Below are 18,671 nucleotides of genomic sequence, written 5' to 3'. Positions count from 1 at the left end.
AAAAAACACAATGTGCCCACATCATTCTTTACTTAGGCAGCGCTAGGGCGCTTAAAATGATAAAACATACATGAAAATGCAAGTGAAACTTGTACAGTTTACAGTTCTTGCCCTCAGGGCCGTGGGGCTCATTCAGCCCTTGAGGTAAATTTTTTGACCTTTCTCAAACGACTATCTCAAAAGAGTCATCTGATATATTTAAGGGTTGGAGGTGGGGGGGGGCATTTAAAAAGACCATAGGCTGGTTACCCTTCAGCCACTTTTGACTGTTAAAAAAGGACCCTATAACTTCCAATTTAAATTGAATGCGCCCCCTCCAAAGCTTTTAGGCAACTTCTTCAATACGAAGTGGCCAGGGGAAAAAACTATGCATTGAAGCCATATCGCTATTTACTTAGGTAGCGGTATGCACTGACTACGAAACTAGCAGTGTAGCCAAAATAGCAAGTCTCAAGCTGCGTCTATGTTTGTTGTTTTCTTGAACACTGGGATGGAAAACTGGGTAGTGCAGACTGCTGCTACCGTTTCATTTTCCCGTTGCGTACAGCACAAAAAGATGTCAATAAACGGGCAGTTAGGTAGGTACTAGTGCAAGATTTTGTTCCGCCTTCTGGGTGCTTTATGATGTAATAAATTTGAAAAAGGAGCTATGAGACTTACCAGAAAAGGGTAAAGAGACTTCGAAAAACTCACCGAAATGGTGAAGTGAAGAGTATATCTCACTAATTGAAATCTAGAAGAGCAAAAGTGATTGTAGGAGACTGGGCAAAAAACTGGAGGACGGAAAACTAGTAGAAATGTAGCAGTCTACATTAATAATGTAGACTGCTACCTGTCTCTCAGTTTTCAAGAAAACGCCGAATGCAGACATACTCTTAAATACTGACGAGATTCTGAAAATCCTGCCCGTCTAAGAGAAGAAGAAGAAATTAAAAATTTACCCTATCCATTGCTTAAATTGTAGCCTTGTTAAACGAGAATGGAACAACAGAGGGAAGATGATATCAAGCAGTTTATGGAACTCACCAATGCTGACGAAGAAAGGGCTTGCTTTTTCTTAGAGTCCTCTGGATGGAATTTAACTGTGAGCCATGATTTCAAGTCTAGGCTCATAGCCTAATTGAAGCTTCTAAGATTTTGAACCATGATTTTAATGCAATAATCTTTTTCTGAATTTGTACCTGTACCTAACTTGGTAAATATTTACCAAATCATGTTATTAACTTACAAATAAAGTGAATATACCACTTGATGCCTTTTTTTATGCTCTTTCCAAATATAATAATCATTTTTGTTGGAAAAGAATTTTACCACCAACCCTATGTATACCAATTCAGTGTATATATTTGCACATTAGGGGGGAAGTTTAAACTTACCTCTCATTTACATCAGAGATAAAATTTACCCCCACTTAATATACAAATAGGCCTATATATCTACCCTGAATTGATAGGCTATATATAGGGGTGAGGATAAAATTGAGTATCCTAGTATGTTTACTTTATTTGTAAATCAATAATATGAACTGTGGAAAACTTACAAACTTTCTGCAATTTCGTTTTCATGCCAACATTTTACTGTTCAGACTAATAGAAATAATAATGGTAAAATTCTACTTTAGTTACTTTTTCCTATCTTGGAAAGGGGTGAGGTTAGGAAAATGAAGCTTTCAGGGATGGGTCTACAGGCTAAAATATGTCCTGGGAAGGTATTTTGAAGTAGAATTTTACCATAATAATTATCATTCCTGAATCAGCTATAAATGGCATTTTTCTTTCTCACTATACAGTTTTTTTCTAGAAACACATTTCTTAACTTTTGATTACTATGGGTTGTTTTGAGCCCTTTTAGTCCTTTAAGGGCACTAAAAGAAATTTTCCCCAGATTTATTTATTAGATCATAATAGAGCATAAAAAAGGCATCAAGTGATGTATTCACTTTCATCTTACTTAAATTGTTTTGTCTACTACAAATATACCAAAGACAGATCAATGGCTATCTGAACTAGGGCTAAAAAAATTTAATCTTAATTTAGTATTTTAGTCTCTTTTTTTACTTTGGGTATTAAAAGCACAATTCTTATAACCTCAGCAAGATCTTAAGCCACTTCAAAGTTTTTTTGGTAATAGTTTCATGCTAGTTCTCTTATGAAATAGATTTGATAATTACAAAACACAAGGGTAAACTTTTTGTTTTTCCAATTAATTTGTTAGCTAAAAAGATGAACATGTCATTTTTCTCTCTTTTGATGCTTTCCAAATATACCAATTGCTACCCTGGCAAACTCCATTTTGAGCCCATGAAGAGGCTCTTTAAAGTGATTAATTTGAAAAAGCTTTTAACAACCAAAAGCTTTTTGTTACAAAACATTATAACCAAAGCTACTAGAAAAAACGACAACATTTAAACATATATATATATATATATATATATATATATATATATATATATATATATATATATATATATATATATATACTGATATTTATTCCATAAAATCTTAATAATTTGGATTTATTGAAGTTAAAAAGTAAAAATATTTAAAATATCTTTTTTTTCAGTAGAGTACAAATTATGTGCTGGAAAAAACAATAACATTTAAATATATATATATATATATATATATATATATATATATATATATATATATATATATATATATATATATATATATATATATATATATATATATATATATATATATATATATATATATATATATATATATATATATATATATATATATATATATATATATATATATATATATATATATATATATATATATATATATATATATATATATATATTTATATATTTATATATATATATATATACATGTATATATCAGTATATACGGTATATATATATATATCAGTATATATATATTGCAGTATACTATAGCAGTATACTTGAAAAATATTAATGTCAAACATATTGTGAAGCGTAATGGACCCCTTTTTCTATGTTAAAAATGAGCATGGATTAATAAAAAAAAATATCTGCTCAAAGTAAAGAGCAAATTTTACATGTAAAACAAGCAACAGTTTTAAAGCTACTTAATGAATTATATTTTTTTTTATTATTGGGGGGGGGGTGCAACGGCCCTCCCAGTAATCAGTTGCTTTTCAACAACTGATTTAGAATGTTCCTCCCACTTTGCTCTTAGAAATTGTGGCATTTCCTTCTGTTCTGATGTCAAATTTGAAAAATAAAAAATGTATAAGCTATTTTTATCATTAGGATACAAGTAAAAACAGATAAGAAAAGATGCAATGTGTGGACTGAACTGTAAAAATTCATGTGATATTGCTGGTGGGGGGGAGATGAGGATGTTAATAATATGCCTACACCACTCTTGGAGAATCTCTAATTCTATTGGAGTAACCAGGTGGTACTTTGGAGTCAGAGTAACTCCCAAGGCCAATCCAAGTCTTCACCAGTTGCAACATCAAGTCAAATGAATCAACTTCATTACCATTTTCAACCAAAATTTGCTATCCAAAAATAAACTTTTAGCTGGGGTGACTCACCTATAGAATTACATAGTTACAATTTGTCACTTTAACTGCCTGCACAATAAAAGAAAATGGTGTTACCACTATTAAGAGATCACCACAAAGAGGAAAGGGGATAATCACAAACCAAAAAAGAGAAAAAGAAAGGACATTTATCTTAAAAAACAAGAACTAAAGGTTCCAACATGCGGTATATCATGTCCCACTACATACCACTTGTCCTTGTCCCAGTATATACCATGTGACCTCTACTTGCAAATTGTGTCCATTTTGTTTTACTGTTGCATATTTTCCCACAAGATGGCCACACAACTTGGCCTGATGCTTTAGCTTTTGTTTGCTATCTTACACACACAATTTCTGCAAACCATTACAAAATACAGCACAAAAAATTATTGCCCAAATATTTTTTTGGGGTATACTGAAACTTTGAAGTCAATTTTCTCAAAAACAAAAATAGCAACTTACCAAAACGATAAAACTGTCATGTTTGCTATTGAATGAACTATACTAGGTGGCTTTATTAGGGTTTTTAAAGAATGATATATGACATATAAGTACAGTGTCCCACCCTATACCCCATCCCTGCATATACCACTTACCTCTACCACAAGATCTAGGTCTGGAAGTTTCTAAAGAAAGGATTCCTGTATGTAAAGGTATAAATACAGCTGTATTTTGGAACCATAACAGTCAGCTTTGACAAGTTGTATTTATACTTTGAATGAAATGAAATTATTGCAATGGCTGAAAGTTTTAGTTAACTTAATGAACTTTGAAAAAAAGAAAACTTTTTTTGCAATCACTAATAAAAGTCCATATATTTTGGATTCTTGTCCAAAAGCCTTAATCAACAGGAAAAAAAATTGAGTGAAAAAACACACACAAATGATATACAAAAAAAGAAAAAATACAAAAGAAATTTATTTATAATGTGGCCATTTTTGGGAGTCTAAATTTCCTTTTCAAGTTTTTTTCTTGTGTGTGTTGGGGTTCTCATGCTCCAAGAACTTAAGGATACAAGTTTTCAGTCAAGTAGAAAATAGTTGTTGGCCCAGGGAGCTGTTGGCCCTCCAATGTAAAAGTTTGCTAGACATTATGTTCCCCTTTGCCCAAGGACTTCAAGCTGTTCAAGGCAGTTTTGTTCTTCAAGCTGTTCAGAAAAAAATTCTTTGGTCCTTTGCCTGATTCTATTTTTTGGAGGATCCAATACTGCCTTTCCCTTCTTTATTGGAGCCAGATTTCCTTCTGTTAAATAAAAAAAAAGGTTTTCTTGAATGAAAGTAAAGAGTGGCCTTAAAATTTAAAACCAATATAAATTATATCATATATCACATATCACTTGCCCCTCCTCAACCTCTGGTCTTTATACTAAAGTTTTATGGTTCTTTGCTGAAAGCATTCATGATGTAATTAATGGATAACTGGAAGGGTTTTATTTACCAACTAGTTGACCCATGGTGCATGACTACAATCTTAAAAAATGGAAATTTAAGGAAAATTCCCCTTTGCAGAAAACTTGCTGCTTTATTAGAAGTATGTTTTACTTCTCAGTGTAAATTGGACACAGAGCTGTTGATTGGCCTTATAAAATTATAATCAAAAGTAAAGGATTCATTGTCAGTTACTTAACTTTAGAAGCCTGTATCCTAATCTTCCAGATTATTGGTCTACTTTAACACTGATCCGTTCAAACATAATTCTAATTTTTTTTTTTAATTAACAGCAAGCATTTTTCAAGTGCATTATTTTAGGTTGCAATTTCCACTTTCTTAGATGAAGATGCTAGTACAATGAGTGGTTTTCAACAATCACCACATCAACCAATAAGGAAACAGGAAGAAAATGCAGAAGAAATGTCTGTAAGTGATACAGATGAAGAGTTTACACCCACAACCATTCCAAAAGAAGAAGACAAATCCAAAAAGTCATATGATCTAAGAAGTACTGGTGGAGCTAGGTAATTTGGGATGCTGAGATGCAAAAAGCATTAAATTATTTTAGACTTTGAACTGAGAAAATAGATTTAAGTATATTTTAGTTATAGACAATACTAGCAAATCCCTTTGATAATCACAAGATCTTATGTATTTTATTTGGTACAACATTTAAAATAAACATAAAAAAGAAGAGAAATAGAAACCAAATTATAATATAAGCAACCAAAAGCTTTGAGTTCCTTTTGCCAAATTAAGGTAGTGTATGCCAGAAGAGAAATTCTAGATGCTATCAACATGAAAACAAAAGATCCTCTCTGATAATGATTATTTAAAAAAAACTTTTTCCACAAAATGAGGTCTCTAAAAAAAGTAAAGAACTCCATTAAACCAAAAATGAACAAAAATAGAATCAAATAATCTACCAAGCATACAACTACCACAAATTAGTATCAATAAATAAATGAAACCCAAAACTAATAGAAATTACAAATAAATAACATAGTGAACTCAAAACAAGCAGAAGTTAATATGAGTAGTGTTCTAAACCCCATGCTTTCTAAAAGCTGGAATATAATTTGTATTTTACTGAAAAAAATTCAAAAGAATTACGGAAAAAAATGTGCATTGTCAGTTTAATATACATATGCTGATATTTATTCCTTAAAATCCTAATTAATTTTTGATTTCTTAAAGTTATAAAAGTGAAAACATTTAAAATAATTTTTTTCATTAAAGTACAAATTATATTCTGGCTTTTAGAAAGCGTGGGGTTTAGAATCCTGCTCATATTAATTTCTGCTCGTTTTGAGTTTGACTCTGTTATTTATTTTAATTTCTGTTGGTTTTGCGTTTCATTTAGTTATTGATACTGATTTGTGGTAGTTGTAAGCTTGGTAGATTATTTGATTCTATTTTTGTTCATTTTTGGTTTAATGGAGTTCTTTACTGTTTTTTGAAAAACTTTTTTTTGTGGAAAAAGTTTTGTCTAATTAATTTCTGTTCGTTTTATATTTACATAGTCATTTTCAGGGAGAAAGACTGAATCTCTTCTAAGGTCAAACAGCCATCTCTTCCTATAAAACCTTAAGTAACCCCTGGGCATAGCTTAAAACCCTTGCTCGTATTCTATGGGGTTTGTTCAACCCCAAAAGCCTTGTTATATGATATTTAGACTATTTTGAATAGAATGGCTATCTAAAAATTTCTATCAGATGCATTTCTGGACAATACAACCTGTGTGTGAGTGCAAGGGAGGGCTAGCTGCCCTATGATCACTCTGACTCTTAAAAAGAGCACTAGAGCATCTGATTACCAATCCAATGAGCCCCCTCCAAAGTTTTATATGACCACACTTTCTATAAAAACCTTATATGTCCCCTTGGCATAACTTACAATCCTTGCCCTGAGGGCTGGGATTTCTTATCCTCAAAGACATAATTTCCAGACCTTTCTGATATGCTGAACAAAATGGCTGTCTCAAAATTTTGATTGGGCGTGTTTGGGGAAATGATGGGCATGGGGGGGGGGGCATTTGCCCTCTTATCACTTTAATAAAAAAAGGCACTAGTTCTCTCAATTTCTAATCAAATGAGCACTTTTTGAAGCTTCTACAACAAAACTTTTTATAAAAACCTTAGATGTTCCAAGGGTATAAATTACGACCTTTGTCCTGAGGGCTATTGGGGGAGGTTTGTAATCCTCAAAGACATAATTTCCAGACCTTTCAACTATGTTGAACAAAATGTCCATATCAAAATGTTTGTTGGAAATATTTGGGAAAATGATAGGTGTGGAGGGGGGGGGTGATTGTCCCTCCTATTACTTTCGACTATTAAAAGGGGCAATGGCCCTCTCAGTTTCCAATCGAATGATCCCTTTTTGAAGTTTTTATGACAACGCTTTCTATAAAAAAAAAATATATGCCCCCAGGGCATAACTTACAACTTTAGCCCTGAGGACTGTGAGGGGATTGTCATACTCAAAAACATAATTTCCGGACCCTCTAACTACGTTCAACAAAATGGCTCTATCAAAATGTTGATCAGAAGTGTTTGGGGAAATGATGGGTGGGGGTCGTATTTGCCCTCTGATCGTTTTTGACTTTTAATAAGGGCACTAGCCATTTCAGTTCTGAATTCAGTGAGACCTTTTTGAAGTTTCTACAACAACGCTTTCTATAAAACCCTTATAATGCCCGAGGGCATAACTTACAACCCTTGCCAAGAGGGTTGGGGGGGGGGGGGGTGTCATCCTAAAAGATCTAATCTCCAAAACTTTAAACTTCATTGAACAAAATGGCTATCTCAAAATTTTGACTGGATGTGTTTGTGGAAATGGTGGGTGTGAGAGGGGGGTTAGTTGCCCTTCAGTCAGTTTCGACTATTAAAAAGAGCACTATTCCTCTCAGTTTCCAATTGAATGAGCCCTTTTTTAAGTTTCTACACCATCGTTTCTATAAAAAAAAAACTTATATGCCCCCAGGGCATAACTTACAACCCTTACCCTGAGGGCTGTGGGGGGTTGTCATCCTCAAAGACCTAATTTCTAGAACATTCAAGTACGTTGAAAAAAATTGCTATCTTTACATTTTGATTGGATGTGCTTGCGGAAATGGTGGGCGGGAGAGGGAGGTTTGTCGCCCTCCAATGACTTTCTACTATTAAAAAGGGCACTAGTTCTTTCAATTTCCAATTGAATGAGCCCTTTTTGAACTTTCTACGACAACACTTTCTATAAAAACCTTATATGCCCCCAGAGCATAACTTACAACCCTTACCCTGAGGGGTGTGTGTGTGTGTGGGGGGGGGGTTGTCATCCTCAAAGACCTAATTTCCAGAACTTTCAACTACGTCGAACAAGATGGCTATCTCGATGTTTAGTTTGGATGTATTTGGGGAAAAGGTGTGCGTGAGAGGGTGGTTAGTGGCCCTCCAATCACTTTCGACTAGCCCTTTCAAAAGGCACTAGTCTTTTCAATTTCCGATTGAATGGGCCCTTTTTGAAGTTTCTGTGACAATGCTTTCTATAAAAATCTTATATGCCCCCAGGGCATAAATTACAACCCCTTGCCCTAAGGGGCGTGGGGGGTTTGTCATCCTCAAAGACACAATTTCAAGAACTTTTAACTACGTTGAACAAAATGGCTATCTCAAAATTTTGATTCGATGTGTTTGGGGAAATGGTGAGCGTGAGAGGGAGGTTAGTTGCCCCCCCCCCCAATCATTTTCCACTATTAAAAAGGGTACTAGTCCTTACAATTTCCAATCAAATGAGCCCTTTTTGAACTTTTTACAACCCTTTCTATAAAAAAAACTTATATGCCCTCAGGGTATAGTTTACAACCCTTACCCTGAGGGCTGTGGGGGGGGGATGTAATCCTCAAAGTCCTAATTTCCAGAACTTTAAACTACGTTGAACAAAATGGCTATCTTAAAATTTTGTGTTTGCTTTCCAATCGCTTTTGACTATTAAAAACAGCATAAGCCCTTCCAATTTCTAATCAAATGAGCCCTTTTTGAAGTTTCTATGACAACTCCTTCGATAGAAAGTTTCCTGGTCTAAAAGATACAAAAAAAAAAAAAAAAAAATTAGATAATACATTGTGCCAACATTGTTGGCGCTTCCTATGATTGTTCTTTTTCAAGGAGGATTTTCAGGTATGTGTTTTAAGCAAATTTATTTTTTCCATATTCTCATAAAGAAACATATAAAGTAATTCTAGTAAACCAAGTTCATATTAAATGAATAAGATGAAAAAAGTGAACAATAATGCATGGTTCTGTGACTTCAATTGTGACCCTAATGACTTGTTGCTATAAATGGATCTTTTCCTGAATTTTAATGGCATATGGGACCCTTCATTAATTTCTTCATTAATTAACATCAAATATCATGGTTGCAGCAGTAGCTGGAACATAGTAAAGAATGAGTCGTGGCTCTTGGTTGCCAAATTAAGAAAATAGGTGTTTAAGTAAACTGCCCTGGTTCAAATATTTCATATGTAACACGGTTTTCAAAATTCTAATTTTTTTTCAGATTCAACTGAAAACTAATTGTAAATTACAAGAAGAAATTTTTAGGATTTCATAAAAGAGTCTGGAATCCTCAAAAATTATGTCCAATTGAAATAAAAGTATACCATTCAAATCCAATGAAAACCCTTATTTGAAGTTTACGGGTAGTTGAACTGACGTTTACTACTCAAGTAAAGTTGAACAATTAGGAAAATCAAATTTTATCTTTGGTAGCACTAACGTTTGTTCTTTTTACTTGGGGGTGATTCTATCCAACCAGTGGTCATAGAATGTTGAGAGATGACTTACTTGAACAAAAATGAAAATATCATATGCTTTTTTTGGTTGTGAAATAGATCACGCTGCAGCTAAGTGCCCTTTTCTATTTTTTGTGCATTCAAATCATCAATTTTGAACCAAACAGGGCCAAAATTCTAGAGAATACAAATTCTCGATAACCAATCAATTTGTTTTGATCTAAAGCCCATAACGAGAGGTTTACAGTTTCCTGTCTTGACTTACAACCGAAAACTATCTTGAAAGAAAAAAAATAAACGGATCAGGATCCATCCTGATGACGTTGTGGTTAGTCCTGTTGTTGAGACCAAGTTCTCTCGAAAATGCACATAGCATTGCTGTAACTCCTTGAAGTTCTATGTTACATTTTTACTCTTCTGTGGCAATTGCCAGAAATCGTTTGCTAAGTTGTTTTCAAAGGAAAAATCAGTTAATGGAAGCTCAACTGTACTTTAGTGCTACTGAAATACATTGCTCTACTGATCCTTTCCTTGGAAACAGTTCACCATACGATTTTTGATAATTCTCAGCTTGAAAAATTCGAAAATGTCAAATACTGTCCTTATGCATAACAGCAACAATGTATAAGGCAATGTCATGATGCCCACAAAGTAAATTCACATAATACATAATCCCATAAAATCACATAAAACATAGCAAGTCTGTATGCAAAATGTGTTAGGTACAATTATTCTTCATATTATGAAGTAAAAATTGTTTTCTAACTTCAAACTGTCCAAATACTCCCCCCCCCCTCCCCTAATGTGCAGTATAGCCAAAATTATATATTTCCCATCTATTTGTCACTTATCTTTGTCTTGTCTCATGCTAAGCTGAAAGAAACTAATAAAGAAACCGACTTGAACTGTTTATTTTAGTTCAGCATAGCCATCCAAATTAAAAGATATTCCCTGCGAAAGATACAGGTAGTATATGTATTAGTTAAAATAATAGTAATATTAGTAAATCAATTGTTAAAGCATATCTAAGAGCACTCACATGTTGTCTTCCCTTACAATTTGCAATGCCTGTATTGTCGTAATATGTTTTTGTTGGTTTGTTGCTTTTCTTCTTCTTTTCTTTAAATTCAGTAGATGTCAGTATTATTTGTGGGTCTTAAAACATACATAATTTTGGTTTTATCTATAAACATGGGGAGATACGATTTAACCGAAATGAACGAATTTTTAAAGGTTTTGTGAGTTCAGGGTGCAAGAAAAGGTTTAAAAATTAATGTTAAGAAGACTAAGTCATTAATACTAGGAATAGCTGAATTTAAAGAAGTGGTGCTGGGTAACAAGAAGATGGATCAAGTGGACAGCTCCAGTTACGTAGGTAGTATTATTAGGGAAGATGGTGAGTGGAGTGAAGAATCTAAAGTAGAATAGCCAAGGCCCAGGGTGTTTTTTCATACTTGAAAAAAGTTTGGAAGAATAGGATGATAAGTCAGCGAACCAAGATTAGAATAATGGAAGCTATAGTGATGGCATTAGTCAAGTATGGTTCTGAAGCGTGGGCGCTCTGCAAAACGGAGGAGATTTTGCTAGATCTTTCCCAAAGAAATGGAGTGTTTCCCAAAAGATGGAGCAGGAGGATGGCTGTGTTGGCGTCAGGCGGCTTGATGCTACAGGGAGTTGTTAGTAGTAGTAGTAGATCAACTTTTGTTGATTTTTCAGGTGATGATTTCGTGGTAATACTTATGTTTTCTGTTTCATTTAAGCTGGTTTTTGCCCTAACTAATCTAACCGTTACCTTGCAACCAAAAGGATTTAAAAAAAAAAGAAAAAAAGGATGTACGGGGTAGTGATTGATCTTACTGTTTTTCTTTAAACAAATATAGGCTGTTTCTTTATTGTCACTTGTTTAAGCAATGTTAGCTGAGCACTTTTTGACCTTTACTGGACAGCGCAAGTTCTTGGTGGCTTTTTAAGGTTCAAAAGGGAAATGGTGTATATCCAAACAGCCCTGTCTTTTAAAAGAAAAGTCAAATCTTTTAATCGAGAAGCACTGACATGGCACTTTGGTCTATTTCCCTGCAAAAAGTCTTAATGACCCAACATATTTGTTGCCTTACTCGTGGTATTCAACGGTTATTTTTATGGGCTTTTGAAACGGATATAGAATTAATTCTTTCAGTTAAATTTATTTCATAAATTCATTTTGTGGGCTGACAGTGACTTGCAACAATTTTTGAACTACAGCTTTTGTGCCCAGCAGAAAGGGTCACCAAGGGACGCATTTGTCTTGAAATTTTCATTTGAAATCCATTAAAGTCAAAAGACAGATGTGTTTCGATAATTTACCTTTTCCATGGAGTGTGAAAGTAGGTGAGAACTTTGCTGTGAGTATATGGGCATTTAGTATTAAGGCTGACATTCATCGACTTTCACAAAATTCTCAGCGTCCTTCACATATGACTATGAGCTTACTTTACACTGCAGCAGGTGCTGCAATAAGTCCACTATAGTAGTATTTGAGCTCCATGGAAGCTCTCAGATTAACTGAGTCTTATAATATATACTAAAGGATAAAGCACCTGGAATCAACTGTGGTTTCACTACGGTTAACTACAGTTTAAAGTTCGAACACTCACTGACGGGTCAACTAGCCAAATGAATGACAGACTTCTTGGCTTCATATTTGAAAAGTTGAATGAAAAACGTTTGGATCACCCTGCCTTCAGAAATATTTCCAGTTATGGTGGGAAATTTTATGTTGAAGGCGATGGAAGTGAGGCCCAAACGTTGCAAATAGAAGTACGCAGTCTTTGGTTCCGATTTTAATGCGTTTGTAGTTATATGTATTTCATCACAACTTTTGTATATGACGCTCGGGTTTTCCAATGCAAGTTATATTATTGTTATTATTATTATTTAAGTTTCTTTTTTCTTTAGGATAGCCACACTTCGTCATAGCGGAAGCTCGTCAGATGAAGAAAATCAAGCATTTTTTGTTGGAGGTGGGGAGAGGAGTGGCCAACAAGTCCTTGGACCTCCAAGGAAAGACAAAAAGAAGCCCGGAGAAATTGTTCAAGACCTTTTTAAGTCAGCTAAAGAGTAAGATACTTTTGTTGTTTTCTAGTAATGTTGTTGTTGTTATTTGTTTTCTTTTCCCTTTTCTTAATATTATCTAATAGGCTACTGATTTCACTATGGGATGCCAAATAGATTCGCGTGTTTCTGTTTGTCTATGTGTTTTCATTCACGAAAAAATAGCCAAACTATGCTATCGGGAAAAAGTAAGTTTTTGACAAAATAATCTTAGAAACACAAGTAATGCTATAATCGAAATTTTATTTGAAAAAAAAAATGTAGAAAGCTCTACTGGCGACTGCATTGCGCAAAGTCAGTGGATGGAGGCAACACAAGCCCCTTGTATACTTCTCTATGCTTTTTCTATCCTTTTTCTTTGTGCTTCTATCCTTTTAAACCATTTTTTAAGAAATCTGATTGCCCATTTTTTAAGAAATCTGGATGTTTTTATTTTGTGTTTTGCTTCATCATTGCTATTAAAATGGACGCCTTTCAACTGTTCTTTGAGTTTTGGCAATAAGAAATAGTCAGATGGGGCTAGTTCTAGGCTACAAAGTGTATATGGTAGAATTTCAGATAAAATCTCCAAACTTCTTTTTTGACGCGTGGAGAAAACATTAAAGCGTTGTCACGATAGAAGAGGATTCCAGAAAGGAGCTTTCTGGACGCTTTTTGATCAACTTTGCTCTGAATCTTCTCTGTGTTTCTCAACCTTATAGGGAAACGCATACCCAGCTAGAAGTTTTAGCCGTTTGAGTGGCTTTACACAGTGAACCCTAACGGGATGCTGGATATAGTGAAAGAGTCTTGGCAGGATGATAAGTCAGAGAGCGGAACGGCAGTAGCTCATCTGATAATTAATAGGAAGAGATTGAAAAAAATTTCGTGTACTTGCTATTCTGGCTCATATGGAATTTGCGAAGAAAACAAAGAGTTTTTATGATTAGTCTCTTTGCGTGTGCAAACTTAAAGAAGGGCAGATGGTCCTCGTTCTCTTAGCGGAAGGCAATAATAAGTTGTGTTGAGGTGGAGGGGATCTTAGGAAGTCAGAAAAGTTGAATGATATGAACTATATGATCGAGTTGGTCAGACAGGTAAAAATCAGAGGCATATCAAGTCAATCTGTTCAGGAGATTCATTCAGGGAGTCAGGATTTAGAGACTCAAGCTATTCGAACCCCTAAACTCCTAATTTCTACCTCGGTAGATAACGAGGACGAAAACTGTGAAAACTTGGAGTCGGCCTAATCACTTGTATTAGCTACCAGTGGAATTTTTGAAAGGACCGATTTAGCGAGGATCAGAATTCCGAGTTGGCTATTTACGGAGTTTATCGACGCATTAACCGACAATACTGGTAAGAAAGATACAGCATCGCATCAAATACCTACCAAGGAAGACAAGACGTCAAAACTTAATCTCTGTTGATTTCTTGAAGCAATGCACCAGGCAATGTAGGAAGAACTTGACGTAATGCTAAGCGTGAATGTCATGCAGCTGGGATAATGTGGCGCCGGTCATCTTGGTTCCGAAGTAAGACATATTCATTCGATTTTTTGTGTATCACAGGCACCTCAATCCTATTTTCTTGGCAGGCGTGTCTGTAATTTCCAGAATTTGATAAATTATTGGAGTGGATGGGCTCTGCCAAATTCATTTCGATATTAGATTTAAGACTGGGATATTGACAGGTAGTAATGAATCTTGTAGATAGAGCAAAAACTGCTTTCAGTACGTCGTTTGGGCTATACCAGTTAAATTATATGCTTTTTGATTTAAAAAGATTATCAGCCACTTTAAGAGACTAGTAGTAGTCCGGGCGCCAAGTGAAGCTATCTTGCTTATTTTCAAAAGTACATGTTGTGTCAGGTACAAATTTTCTGAATGCATAGGTTTATAGAATCAATATCAGTGATTCTGATTTGCTCGGGTCCAGCTTTCCAGAGGGGTGGCATCATAGAAAAAACATGCTTGGAAATAAACGTTTTTTTCGAAGTTTTCGAATCATAAGAATCAAAACATGGCCAATAACTTTGGGGCTGGGCAGCAATCATGTAGCAAGAAAAGTCTCGTATTTACAGAAGAAAAAAAAATCTAAATTTTGACTTTTTGGATATTTTCAAAAGTAAAGCTTTGTTAAATACTTCTGACAGTAATTAATGTTAGGCCTATATTGATTCCAAATTGAATTCTAATCCTAAAGATAAGTTTATCTCTTAGTTAGTTATTTCAGTTGTACATGAATAGAGAAATTTTTAAGCTGGAATTAGAGAAACTTAGTTTCAGTTTAGCTTTCAGCTCATTCGGGTTTGGGGTCTAGGCTAGTCAGGAACGCGGTATTTTTTCCACCTTTGAAAAGACAGAGGAGTATAGCCTAGGCTAGTGTAATATGAGGGTAGGCTAATTCAAACTGAATTGCTGCTAATTCAACCAAGACTACAATATTCATTCTTATTGAACAAAATTCTGCTGTCTTTTTGAAGATAGAAAAATGCCATGTTCCTTACTGATTCAGGCCACAACTCCAGGGGCTGTCCCTGAATCTCTTCATTGGTGAAGCTGCAGATTAGCTACTCCTGATAAAATATACTAAAGCTTTATTGATAGAATCTAGAGTTAAAAAATAAATAAAAAATATTTTTTACTAATGTTTGATCTATAGTACCTAGAAGATGTACAGAATCCTGTCAATGACAATTTTTTTTTTTAATTTCTGGGAGGAGTTTCTGCAAGTAATGGTTGTAATATTTGGATTCAGTATTGAATTCTGAATCAAATGGATATTTTTGTTTCTTAGTGATCTTGTTATGTTAGTATATTCTGAATTAACCAATAAATTGGTAAAGTTTTTCAAAAGGTATGGCTTGGGGTATGGCAGTCCTGTGCTGGTCCTTCATAGAAGTTATCCAGTTACTGGTTCAGGAGGGAAAAGAATTTCATGAATTAGGTTTTTTTAAATAAAACAATGACAGTTTAAAAACATAAGCAAGCATTACCAAAGCTAACTTTACAATCTGACAAACTAGAGCAATTTTAGATATTGTTTTTATTGCTTTATAGAGTACTATGTATGGTATATTATTGACAGGCATCTAATTACAGGCAGTACAACTTCATTTTTTTATAACTCTTAAGGACCAGTAGCAGTATTTCTGCCTTTTGTGCAACCTCTTTACTGACTGGCTAAAAGGCCCTGAGGATAATGAAAACTTCAATTTTACTATCTTTTGAAAGTAAAACTTCTACCTATCTTCCGTTTGCTGGGAATGCTTTTCAATTCAGGGGAAGGGTAGCTTTAACAATGCCATATATCAATACACATTGCTATACTGTAAGTTTTCTAAGAGAAGCATGATCACATCCAAGGAGATACCATATAAGCATACAATGACAAGAATGTCACATTTTCACTTTTCAAAGCTTCCATCTATCATTTGCTAAAATTTCCAATTAGAATTTAGTAAGGTTTTCCTTAAATCCTTTTAAAGCTTAAATGATTGGCAAAACCTGGGTCATTTTGGTCAATTTTGACATCTTTTAGTTTCTCAAAAGGTATGGCAGTCCTGTTCTGGTCCTGCATGGAAGTCATTTAGTTACGGATTCAAGAGGGAAAGGAGTTTCATGAATTTGGTGACTTAGTTTTTTTTTTGTTTTTCTTTTTTTTTAAATGAACAGAACATTGACAATTGAAAGAAAACAACCAATTATTAGCAAAGTCAACATGAAAAGTTGACAAACCAGAACAATTTTTGGTACTGTTACTCTAGCTGTTTTTTTTCTAGAGCAAAAAGTAAGTCTCATGGTTCTTTTTTTCTGCGGCTCCTTATGCTCTTTTCGCGCGCTAAGGTCGATAACTTGGGTCCCTCCATTCCAGAGTTTCACAGAAAAAGAAAGAAACCCACAAAGGAGTCCATCCTATTTGGTTCATTACCGCTTCTAGGCCGGGTGTTTTCTAAAAGCGTTTCTTTTCGAAGTAGGTCGTGTCACCCTCTATTAATGTACCTCAGTCCACCCACTGTCCTAAAAAGGAAATTAATTGTTCTTAACGAATCATAACGTTTCAAAAATTTCAAAGGAAATAAAAATGCAAAAAAATTGTACCTTGGATTTTCTTTTGACAAAAGATTTTCTTTTTTGACAAATGAGTTTTCCATTCAGGGTAGTCCCTTCTTCGCTCAAAAAATACCAAGCTTAAAATTTCAAGCAACAAAACTGTTGCTGGCAATTCGGTCGCTTGCGGTCTTTAAAACGCTATGCGAAGAGGAAATCAATTTTATAAAAAAGGATTTTAAAACAATTTTTGACATCTCTTTTTTAATCAAAAGTCTACAATTTTGCTTTCAAATTTATGTTTATCTTCTCTTGAGGTGTTAAAGAAAAAAAAAATACATTTTTAATTTCAAGGCATGTTGCAGAAGTTGTAGACCCTTCTAACGCGAGAAGACCTCAGGGCTCATATTTTGGAGGAACAGGATATCGACTGGGACAGACAGTAGATGACACTGAAGGTATTGTTGCCAAAAAGCATATTCTTTGTTAATTATTTTTGTCAAGCCAAGGTTTAAATTTAAAGCAATAGTTCAACAAATCGGCTTCCTAAGTCGATTTTACAACTAAACTAAGCTGGGCTTAGTTTTACAACTAAGCCCAGCTAAGCTTACACAAAGAAAAGGTTAACAGATTAAAAACAAGTTGAGCTTTATTGCTTGAATATCCCATAGTTTTTCTAATAGAGTTGTTCGGAGAATCGGCGAGAAATCTATGGATATCAAAATAAATCAGTGCTTCCACTTAAAAAACAAGGTAAGTCCTGATTCAGTGCAAAAACGAGCTAAGTCCTGATTTGGTGCAAACCAATCCCAGAGGCACTGATTGGATCAAAGGATCTCCATCCCCCCTCGCTTCGTCAATTCTTAAGCAGAAAGGCAGGGACGACGCACCATTTTAGAAGCAGAGTGACATAGGCATTTGGAAATGTCTCATTGACGACACAAAGTTGCCTCTGACCCTTCAACAGATTCTTGTAGCTAACATGGGAGTATCAGCACCAAATATGAGTAAATTAGATGAAATTATAAAATTTATGAAATATTGCCGTCTTTTCAGCTACCGCAACCGTTTTGTCACTTCCAAACGAAGTAGCCATTTAAAGGTCTTCTTTTTTTCTTCGGATTAGCACGGGGACGCTTCCACATACTCATCATTGGAAACAAATTCGTGTTGCTGCAGCTGAGTTTCAGCGCTTAGTCCCGTATTACAAAGCTGAGACCAAACCCACTGTACCGCTATGGGACTTACGGGTAAAAGTAAAAATTCCCTTAGTCATTACACATTAGTGATAACATAAAACACTTTCTTTTAATATAACTTAATGTATAAAAAGAACTGAAAAGTAAATGACTCCTAAAAAGTTAAAAGGGAAATAAAGTTCTCAAAATTATTCTTTTGCATCTTGTATTCCAGATTTTATAATGGCAAAGGTAGCTTCACTCTCAGGTAAATTGGGGCTGGAAGAAAAGAATAATGAATCTTATTAGACTAAAAACGAGAATTTTTGAGACTCCACACGCAATTGATATAAATATTTGCCCTTAAAGATGCAAGTTTTGTTTTTTGTTTTTTAAGTGGGCCTTTTTTGACTTTTATTTACTCCAAAAAACGAGGTTTTAAATAGAAAACTTATTTAGATAGTAAAAGACAAAATTAAATATTCTCCTTTTTGGTGACCATTATATATTGAAGGGCTCCATATCAAAATGGTCCTTTTGCCCATCTTCGCTAGGGCATTGCTCCGGCCTTTGAACCTTGCATTCTTGCTGTGTTTATATTACATTCCCAGTTCTTTTAAATTATATTTTTTGGTTTCTCATA

At 34.4% G+C, this 18,671-nt stretch overlaps 1 protein-coding gene across 1 annotated transcript in view; it reads left to right on the top strand.

Annotated features, from left to right (window-relative positions):
- Window positions 1–935: 935 nt before the first annotated feature.
- The window catches only part of LOC148953979 (NSFL1 cofactor p47-like), a 57,331-nt gene continuing 39,595 nt past the window's right edge, over window positions 936–18,671 (top strand). The window contains exons 1-4 of the mRNA XM_089086061.1: window positions 936–1,084; window positions 5,274–5,479; window positions 12,664–12,825; window positions 17,205–17,308. Coding sequence (XP_088942187.1) covers window positions 980–1,084; window positions 5,274–5,479; window positions 12,664–12,825; window positions 17,205–17,308 — 577 coding nt within the window. The 5' untranslated portion in view covers window positions 936–979. The remainder of the gene's footprint in view (window positions 1,085–5,273; window positions 5,480–12,663; window positions 12,826–17,204; window positions 17,309–18,671) is intronic.

Source organism: Artemia sp. Qi Xiang Cuo, chromosome 3 (genome assembly GCF_049724085.1).
Source record: "Artemia sp. Qi Xiang Cuo chromosome 3, ASM4972408v1, whole genome shotgun sequence".
Taxonomy (NCBI): Eukaryota; Metazoa; Arthropoda; class Branchiopoda; order Anostraca; family Artemiidae; genus Artemia; species Artemia sp. Qi Xiang Cuo.
This window is presented reverse-complemented; position numbering and strand designations above follow the sequence as displayed.